This window comes from Eptatretus burgeri, chromosome 2 (assembly GCF_056783735.1).
Source record: "Eptatretus burgeri isolate ZD-2024b chromosome 2, Ebu_testis_v1, whole genome shotgun sequence".
NCBI lineage: Eukaryota > Metazoa > Chordata > Myxini > Myxiniformes > Myxinidae > Eptatretus > Eptatretus burgeri.
Window position 1 is genome coordinate 143,263,826 of NC_140962.1, and position 10,000 is coordinate 143,273,825.

At 42.1% G+C, this 10,000-nt stretch overlaps 2 protein-coding genes across 11 annotated transcripts in view; one reads left to right on the plus strand and one right to left on the minus strand.

The window, feature by feature from the left end:
• Nucleotides 1-10,000, plus strand: part of LOC147033389 (uncharacterized) — a 125,611-nt gene that overhangs the window by 113,941 nt on the left and 1,670 nt on the right. For all 3 annotated transcript variants that reach the window (XM_085854190.1, XM_085854183.1, XM_085854196.1), the window contains exons 8-10: nt 2,128-2,170; nt 3,363-3,513; nt 8,176-10,000. The exon at nt 8,176-10,000 is cut by the window's right edge and continues 1,670 nt beyond it. In XM_085854190.1, coding sequence (XP_085710316.1) covers nt 2,128-2,170; nt 3,363-3,513; nt 8,176-8,555 — 574 coding nt within the window. In that variant the 3' untranslated portion in view covers nt 8,556-10,000. The remainder of the gene's footprint in view (nt 1-2,127; nt 2,171-3,362; nt 3,514-8,175) is intronic.
• The window catches only part of LOC147033390 (E3 ubiquitin/ISG15 ligase TRIM25-like), a 98,549-nt gene that overhangs the window by 53,080 nt on the left and 35,469 nt on the right, over nt 1-10,000 (minus strand). The gene's annotated exons all lie outside the window — the stretch shown is intronic.

Consider the following 10,000-nt stretch of genomic DNA (forward strand, 5'->3'; position numbering starts at 1 on the left):
TTCCGGATCCGGATATGAGAATTTTTAAAGTGATTCTTCACCGTTGAGAGATCGGGCCAAAAACTATGTATAGCATGATATCTGAAAAAGCTGTGAATGACCTGTGACAAACGAGGTGGATGAGTTGGTTCGGTAACAAGAACAAGCCGATTCGATTTTTGTTCAGGTCTGGATTCAAATCCGACCCATCAGTAGGATACAAAATGTAAAATGTTCAACGTGGCGGAGGTATGTTCTCTATGGAGTGCCGTTCCATTTCGCCAAGTGTCACTCCATGAGTGAGTTTTCATTTTAACTCTCCTTCTGCAGCAACAGGGTGAGAAAGTGAGTTTTTCCAGGATTGTCGGACTTATTCCATTAATCAGATGAGCATCTCATCAATTCCAGACCATCAGAGAGTGTTCAGCTGCAGTTTTCCTCGCAGTGGGATGAGGTCATGGACAACACAATATGGAGTTGTCTGCAAAATATATATATATAGAAGAACAACAATATTGGGCCCAACACACTTTGTTTACTCCCACCTCCACTGGGAGATGGGAGGAGAGAGTTCCATTGACAGAAATGCGTTAACCGCGTGAGTGGAGAAAGTCAGAGATCCAGGAATGAAGGTTTCCTTGAATACTACACGCCGAGAACTTGACAAGCAGAGTAGAATGTCAGTGTGGTTTGACTGCTCTCGATATGTCCAGTGAGATATATGATATGTCCAGTGAGATAACCTTGATATGTCCAGTGAGATAACCTCGTGATTGACGTTCAGGGCCTCCAACCATTGCTGAGAGAGAAACAGCAGCAAGTTCAGAGTTGAGTTCAGACTGCGATGGAATCTAAACTGATAGTCAGTAATCAGGCTGTTTGAAAACAGGACGGATGACATCAGCAGCCATCATGGATGCCGTGACATTTCTTGGAACAGGAAGTAAGCTCACTGGTCTGCAGCTGATAGGATCTGTTTTTGCACCATTCTTGGAGACAGGAGTGATGCTTACTGACTTCCAGGCAGTGGGGAGGTGGCCAAAGTAGGATAGACTTAATGGGACAGATAAAGTGGGAGTAAGAATAGCAGAGAAGGATTTGAGAACGTGGGTGCTGATGCCATCCGGGCCGTCGCCGAAACAGGTTCAAGGCCGGACAGAGACTTCTCTACCTTCTTCATTATGAATTCCCTACACAGAATACAGTGAATGATGGTTATGAATGGAGGTAATATGGAGACACAGCAGGATGGGTTGGGTACCCAAGATTGGAAGGCAAATACATAGTTTTGCCTCCAAAATGTTTGTAATCGGTAAACCCAGATGATCTTCTTCCCATTCTGGATTGTATTGTTTCACTGTTTGTGCCTGGAAGGTTCTTCAGATCTATCATTTAAGTGTTCAAAGTTGTTCAAACAACTACAGGTGACTGACAACTAAACGTTTTGAGGAACTCTTGCAGGTGATTACATTTTGATCTGTTTTGGATGTTGAAGTGGTGTCATTGTTTGCGATAAATGAGAGAATTTGCTCTTCATTGAGTCGTGCTTTCCATTTGCTTTTGCATTTTTCATGGTGGAGTTGCATGACTCAGTTATTTCTCAATAATTCATTTTCATTATCATTAACCCTTTGAATCCTAGCGGCCATTTTACCAGCCACTATTCAAACCTCCATTTATACCCTAGCGGCCATTTTACCAGCCACTATTCAAATTTCCATATATCCTCGCGGTCGTTTTACCGGCCGTTATTCAAACCTCCATATACTCGAGCGGCTGGTTTACTGGCTGCTATTCAAACCTCCATATATCCTCGCGGTCATTTTACCGGCTGCTATTCAAACCTCCATTTATACCCTAGCAGCCATTTTACCAGCCACTATTCAAATCTCCATATATCCTCGCGGTCGTTTTACCGGCCGCTATTCAAACCTCCATATACTTGAGCGGCTGGTTTACCGGCTGCTATTCAAACCTCCATATATCCTCGCAGTCATTTTACCGGCTGCTATTCAAACCTCCATATACCCAGGTGGCCATAATTTTCTCCAGGGGGGCAGGGTGGGGGAGCCGAAAGTCCAAGGAGCTCAGGGTTCAAAGGGTTAATTTGATGTTTATAATGGTCCTTAAAGGAGTTCCATATTTCAGGCACGATGGACACATTGGTTGGAATCCCCAAACAGGATTTGAGGTAAGTCCTTTATATTGTTTCCTTTATACATGGAATTTGTTGCTTCGTGGAATCGTTTGGAAATTTACGTAGGTGGAGTAATTTAATATGTACGAGTGTGGAGGTTCACTTCCTACTTATCCATGTCTCGGTTCCCAGGATCTCACGTGTTAGTTCAGGGTGTGAACTCAGCACCTTTCAAAATCAGTGCCTTGTAAATTACCCAACCGGCAGAGCCACAGATTTACAGAACCAGGAACAAGAGCAGAGGCCTGGTTTGCAAGAAAAACTGTCTACTTGTTGAGGAACACAAAAAAATTACCTTAATACGAGTCGAGCAAGCATGTTTACAGTGAACATTCAAACTCCTGCATAGAAATTACCAAAATAACAAAATTAATCCAACTGTCTAATGAGGCATGCTTTTCACAAACGTCAGCATGAATTGACCAGGCTTCAGGCAAACATCCACAACCATGATCTTTGCTATCCCCATTAACCCTCCCCAAGCTCACCTCTTTCCGGTTTTCTAGTCTTTCCTTCGACTTCTGTGTTTGAGAGTTTACTTCTGTATCCATCTTGTTCACCCCCTGTGACCTTCCCTCGCTTTTATTATTTTTCACATCCATTATTAGTCCCGCACCGGTTTCAGCGGAGGGGACTATAGGGGACAGCGGAGGCTCTCCGTCCGTCCGTCACGCCTGTGGTTTTTTAGACTTTTTTTCCCATACCCTTTAACATATTCAACTGAAACTTGGAACATGGCTTTATAATGATAAGTTACAGAAACGGTTTGAGTTTCAGGACGTTTAGTCAATTTTTGCTATAATGGCTTGGAGAGGGTTTTGACATGACACCGACGTGCCATTTCCTATATGTACTAGTAAAAGTAACTATCAATACCGAACTTCCTGAATACAACCTCCATGTAAAACTTTTTACAAACCATCATAAAATTATTCGATGCTTCATCTGCCGGAGCTGTGACATACTTGTTATGCAAATGCTGTATAATAAACATGGCACTCTGTAACATATCGTGAGTCAACTCGTGCCCGTCACAACAACATTTCGCAACAAGTTTCGTTCCAAAGTCGTGTGTAGATGGTGCACCTTCCCACGCATTGAGTTTGTTGGAGTCTGATCAAGTTGATTCTCATGTTTGACATGAATAATGATCATGATGTTTGTTTTCCACATTTTACCTTCATAGTTTAAGATTGATCACAGCTTGAAGAAAGCATTTGAGAAGGTTGGATTTGCAGAGCCGGAGATGCAGGACAAACCAAAGTCACCCTTGTTCTACGAAGAGATGGACAGATCTCAGAGCACAGAAGCGGTCAACACCGATTTACAACCTGAAGGTTTGTGCCCAAACTAAAACATTATAATCGTAATGCAGTTTATTATTACTTCGTATGCAGCCTGTGGCTGCTGGTTGCATCGTTGCTGGGAGAGTAGCTGTGCCGCTGATGCAGTGCCCCCCTGTTTCTAGTAAGCCGGTACTCATTTTGCCGATCTCGGAAGGATGACAGGCTGATTCAACCCATCTGGTATTATTTAACAGATGACATGGGATCAAACTCAAGACCCTAGGATCTTAAGGCTGCCACCTTAACTGTTAAGCCAACACCGGGCTTTTCGTAATGCAGTACGTTTGTATCTTTTAATACTACTAGTGCATGCCCGGACGTGCATGCCAGTACGTATGTGGCCATATGTGCGTGGCCGTACATGCAAAAAAAAAAAAAACTTTAAAACCGCGTGCCAGAAACAACAACCACACAGGCTGTTCCTTCGCTCTCATAAACGACGGCTGGATTGGGGGCATTGTGTTTATCTATAAATGCACATAAGAAATCGAGAAATTATTAGAATACACGAAGTCATCACTATCCGGAAGTCCGTACGTTTTAACCCGTAATGGGGAATGCAGCTGAGGATCTCTTCCCCAACGGCCACGCCTACGCAGCAATGTGTCCTGTCATTGGTAACTAAATGGCGCATCGGCCACGCCTACGCAGCAACGTGTTCTGTCATTGGTTGGTAAATAAATGGCCATAACTTGGGAAGCACTTGTCCGATTAATATCAAACCTTGAAAAGGCACATCCACAGATCCCCAGCAATATACCTGGCAAGTTTCAATTAGATCGGACCAGTGGTTGTCGAGAAACGACGGTCACACACTCACACGCACACGCACACGCGCGCGCACACACACACACACATTGCTGGAATTATAGATAGATAAGGGTATTGCACAGATTGTTCATTTGTAAAAGAAGAAATACCCGCTCTGTATGGGAGCGGCCAGAGAGGGGTCATGTTGTCATGCTATTTCTATTATTGTTGTTACGTCACACACACGAAGCGAAAAGCAGGGTTAAACAATCGGTTTATGTCTGATCAGTTTATGATCGAGGAACAACTTATTGAAATCGAATGTTATATTTTGAACACGAATCGGAACATGAATAGATAGACAAAAATCATTCCAAGCTGCAAACTTACTGTTTTTAAGGACGTCTGGATTGACGTACGTACGACAGGCACGAACAACTAATGTAATGTGTCACACAAGGTGATGCAATCGACGCGACGGAAAATGACAGTAAAACTGGAATTTATTTATATATACTACTTTCACAATCTTTATTTGCATCCACTGAACTTAGTCCGAAACGGGGGGGGGAGCTCATGGATTTGGTCTCGATTTTCGTGTCCGGGCATGCGTGCGTCCGCAGCAATATCTCGGACATGTACGGACTGATTTTTATTCGTACGTGGAACAAAGATAACACATGATGGTATACATTTGAATGTCATTTTGTTTCACAAAGCAATCAAAGATGGCCGACTGGCGGCCATTTTAGTTGTAAACCCCCCCCCCCCCCAGGTGTTGAACACGTCCTCAATCATTTCTCGGACATGCATTTACCGATGTTGTTCAAACTTGGCACACAGATAATGAATGATGGCTTACTTGTGCACGTCATTTTCTTTTCAACATCAGATCCAAGATGGCCGACAGGCGGCCATTTTGTTACTTAAACATTCCCCAATTTTTTTCTCTGACATTCATGGGCTGATTTTGTTCAAACTTGGCACAAGCACAGCACACGATGGCATACACTTGCTTGTAGCTTCCTTTTGTGATCTGATCAAAGATGGCCGACTGGCAGAATGTCAGCCATTTTGAGGTGTAAAAGAAACCCAATATTGAATGCGTCCTCAACCATTTCTCGGACATGTATTTACTGATATTGTTTAAACTTGACAGGCAGATAAAGAATGAAGGATTACATATGCACGTCATTTTTTTCAAATATCAGATACAAGATGGTCGACTGGTGGCCATTTTGTTACTTAAATGTGTCCCCAGCCATTTCTCAGCAAACATGGTCCAATTTTGTTCAAACTTGGCATGATCACAGTACATGATGACATACCCAAGCACCTTACTTTATTTTGTGATCTGATAAAGGATAGGCGACTGGTAGACTGGCAACCATTTTAGTTGGACAGAGTGGCCACAAAGTCCCGATGCACACAGTTAGAATTTAGTTAAAATGTACCTGCATGCTTCCCTCCATTCTCCACACAAATTTGAATTTTTCTCCATGTTCCTCTGGACATCTTCCATGTTGAGAGTTGGAGGTCATAAAAGCAGCCCCTGACAGCTGTTTTGAGGTCTTCAACTGTTGTTTGGAGGAGATGAGAAATTTCCTCCTTCGCAATGCCCCAAAGTGAGTTGTCACATGTTGTTAACTGCGGACTTTGAGGAGGCCACACTATCTCGGATCCACGTCCAATCCATCGTCCACTGAATTCGTCATTGAGATATTCTCGAACTGCGAGAGCATAATGTGCTGGTGCACCATCTTGTTGCAGGAAAGCTGAAGATAGCTGATTATTATTAGCAGGATAGCTGATTCTTGTCAGTTGAAGACCTCAAAACAGCTGTGAAGGGCTGCTTTAATGATCTCCAACCCTCAACATGGAAGATGTTCAGAAGAATATGGAGAAAAATTCAAATTTGTGTGGAGAATGGAGGGAAGCATACAGATAAGTTCTAATGAAATTCTAACTGTGTGCATCGGGACTTTGTGGCCACTCTGAACATAAATATTGGCCAGCCCTTTAACTCCGTGCAGCAAAATTGCTAAAATAACGAGGGCTATGACATTTTATGTCTTTTTTACACGTTTTATTTAAATTTAGTTATATGCTTGAATGCTGTTGAAGACAAATTGTCTGTCATAATACTTCCAAGAACCTCCAGTTTTACAGTACAGTACTTAATTTTAAATAAAGGTTCAATGGGAGTGATGTACAACGGTGGTGTTCGGGTCTGCTTCCAGACAACTTCAAGAGCATTATTTTATTAAATAATTTTTTTTAATAATAAAATAAGAGCATAAAAACCATTATTTTATTAAAATTGAAGTAAAATTTCAGTTATACTGTATGGGGTTTCGTGTTCTATGAACTCTCTAATTATACTTGGGAGTTACGATCACCACATGGAAAGACGTTGCAAGGGCAGTATCATTTTTGGTGCCGCACCTGAGGTGGGGTCAAAAGGTCAAATTCCAAAACATGCAATTACAGGCACATTGTAAAACATTTTTCAATGAAACTTTGTGCAGTAAACCCTTAAATATTGCGGGGGTTAAACATCGTGTTCCTGCAAAATGCCGCGATATTCAAAACCGTGATAATTAAAACCAGTTTCCCATGTGAGTAAGGGGGATAGGTTCTAAACCCAGGTGAGGCAGCTCAAAGGTAAGTGTGCTACATCTACACTGTCCTTTCAAACAGATCCATCTTTTCTGTTTAAAAGTATTAATTTAAATGATATTCAAAAGAAACATACTGCACTGATTTTACTGAGTCAGATGAATGGAGCAGACATGCGGGGGTGGATACGATGAGCTGGGCAGACACACAATGAAGGTTTACTGGAATCGTCCAGACATATACAACATGTGAAACACGATAAACGTTCAGTGCACAATGTTATTTTATCAGACTCAATCTGTTTTTTTTAATTTGTTTTTTTTTTTTTTAACAAAAAACATCAAATAAACTCTCCGTATTTGTACGATGTGAAATTAAAATGCTTTCACTTGAGCTATATATTTATATTCAGAGACCAATTATTGTATATTCAAATTCGGAATCTGGAAAAATCACCCATTACTGGGGAAAAAAAGTGTGACCTTGACTATAATCGATGTGGATAGAGGGACTAACATGTAGATGTCAAGTTTTTTTTTTCAGCCATAGGACCATTCCTTCTTGCTTTGGGGAGGGGGGGTGGGTGGCGATCCTTTGACTTCCCTCAAATCAAAGATGACAACATAATGGTGGTAATATCTAATAATGTAAGTTTAAAGTATTTACCTGGGACTCGCAGGATGACATAGAGTTATGTACACTCACCTCTCAACCATCTAGCCTGGGTTTGAATCCCAACAGCTATAAACTGTCTTCCTGGTGTTTCGCAGGCGGGGTGATTCATTAGTGTGCATCCCTTGGATAGACATTAAACTGTGTGACCTGTCTACTTGTATTAGTTGGACATTGAAGACTCCATGGTTTATTTTGCAAATAATAGGCGAGCTATCATTACCCTGCACCACATTACAAATTTCTGCCATTACCTAGACGGGACTGCATTAGCAGCACAGCCGTACCTCCACAAGAACTGATGCAAACCCACTGCCACATGCTGGATCGGAATGATGACGGCGATAGTATTTGTCTAGTTTGTCCTGGAGTTATATTTTCAAATGTTTTTTTGTTCTGTAATCAAAATGACCTTGTGCTCTGATAAACTCTTTGCTATTACCTCGGTTATAGCGCTGTCACCAGTTTGACTTATCAGGCTTACCTGTTGGTCCTCATTTGTTTTTGATTCGCTCTACACCCAAGCGTACAATGGTTGCGCGCTCCTGTTTTACCATCTCAACCCGACTAATGTCAGCAAAGCATCTCACGTGAAATTTTTCTGTTTTGCAGATTCATCACCATCAGAATCCAATTACTATATGTGTCCAACACAGCCGTCCATACCTCATAGGAAAGCCTCTTCTCCACTAGCCAACTCAATTCTCCGTCGATATGACCCCCTACCTCCAACCCCCTCTACCGATCCGTCCGTTTCTTCAAATCCTCCTCCTCACCATCCTCGCCGTACCATCGGCCAATTCACTTCTGAAAAGTCTCTTCCTATTCCTCTTCCCCGCCAAATATCTCAACCAAATTCTTCAACTGCTCCTCCACCTCTTCCTCGGAACATTAGTTTATCTTCCTCAAATACATCTCTCCTCGCTTCTTCCTCTCAAAGAATGCAGTACACTTTGCCAAAAACTTGCAACCCTCCCCCTGGCCCTCGGTAGAGACCAATTGACTCCTCATACAATCATTATTTATTTTTTCCTGGATGCAGCCTGAATCCACCACTGGCAAAGGTTCCCAACAATCTTTTCTGGTTAACGTATGTAAGGGGGCAGGAAGGAAAATATAGAGGTAGCAGATAGAGGAGGCAATTAAAATAGCGCTGGAAGATGGGACGATAAACTGGGTTATAACTGGGTTATCACATTCCCTGGTGTTGTGTGCAAGGATTCCGAGTCACCAATGCTAAATGATTCAAGTGCTGACCGACCACCTAACCTTGTCAAAATAAACTTTAAGGCTTGCATGAATGGTCTGGAATCATTAATTGGCTGACCGTGGAGTAAGAGAGACAAATCAGGTGTTGTCCAGCTAAGAGACAGGACAGGGAGGTAATGCATGATGTCTGCAGGCCATGTCAGGCAAACGTCACATAATGCAACCGCCAAAACTTAAAGCCAGATATAAAATGAGAAAACTCATTGATCAATGCACATTCTGGGTGATTAATAACAGTCAAAAACACAGTCATTCAAGTGATACCTGTGGAATGGATGCAAACATCAGAGATATACAATAGATTACAATGGCACAAGTGAGTTGCAGACTCATTGAGAGAGATATATATATATATATATATATATATATATATATATATATATATATATATATATATATATATATATATATGTTTACTCCCATGCTCTTCCAGCCAAAGAAAGCTGCATAAAGCTACACAAGATAAGCCCTTTGCTCTTTCAAACTCTCCCAAAGTTGCTTTACAGCTGCAAATCACATTCTCAAGTAGTACATACATGAGAATCCCAATGCTACATGCCCCACTCAGCCGCTGGACCGGGAATCATCACTTATTGGTGAGTCATCAGTGACAGCGTACACAGAAACGCACACGACTGAGGCTCCCAACATGTCTGCAGCTGTGGAGGAACTCAGGTCGAGTTTGAAAGATCAAAGGGCTTACTTTTTGTAGCTTTATGCAGCTTTCTTTGGCTGGAAGAGCATTAGAGGAGTTATCAATCGTATAATCCGAGCCACAATTGATGAGGTGAGAGTCGATTTGTTATTCCCTCTAATTGCAGGTGAGAGACATGTTTCTGCCATGAGTAACCTCTGGCTGCAATGGAGAGAATCAGCCACAGCTGATGTGTACTGTAACCAAAAAAAAAACCAGAAGGCAAGTGCCATCGGGTGGAGATGTCGGTCAAAATGTGTGGAGCATGACGAAGTGCTCCCATCTGATCTCCAACGGATGTGAGTCTGAGCACGTACCGGACATGGTCTGCACATGTACGCGACTCGCGTCCGTTGGAGATCGGGTGGGAGCACTTCGTCATGCTCCACACATTTTTAGATATGTATGTAACACTTTAAATTCTGATGTTTAACTCTGTTTTTTTGTTTATACCGATTGGACTTTGATGTCTCA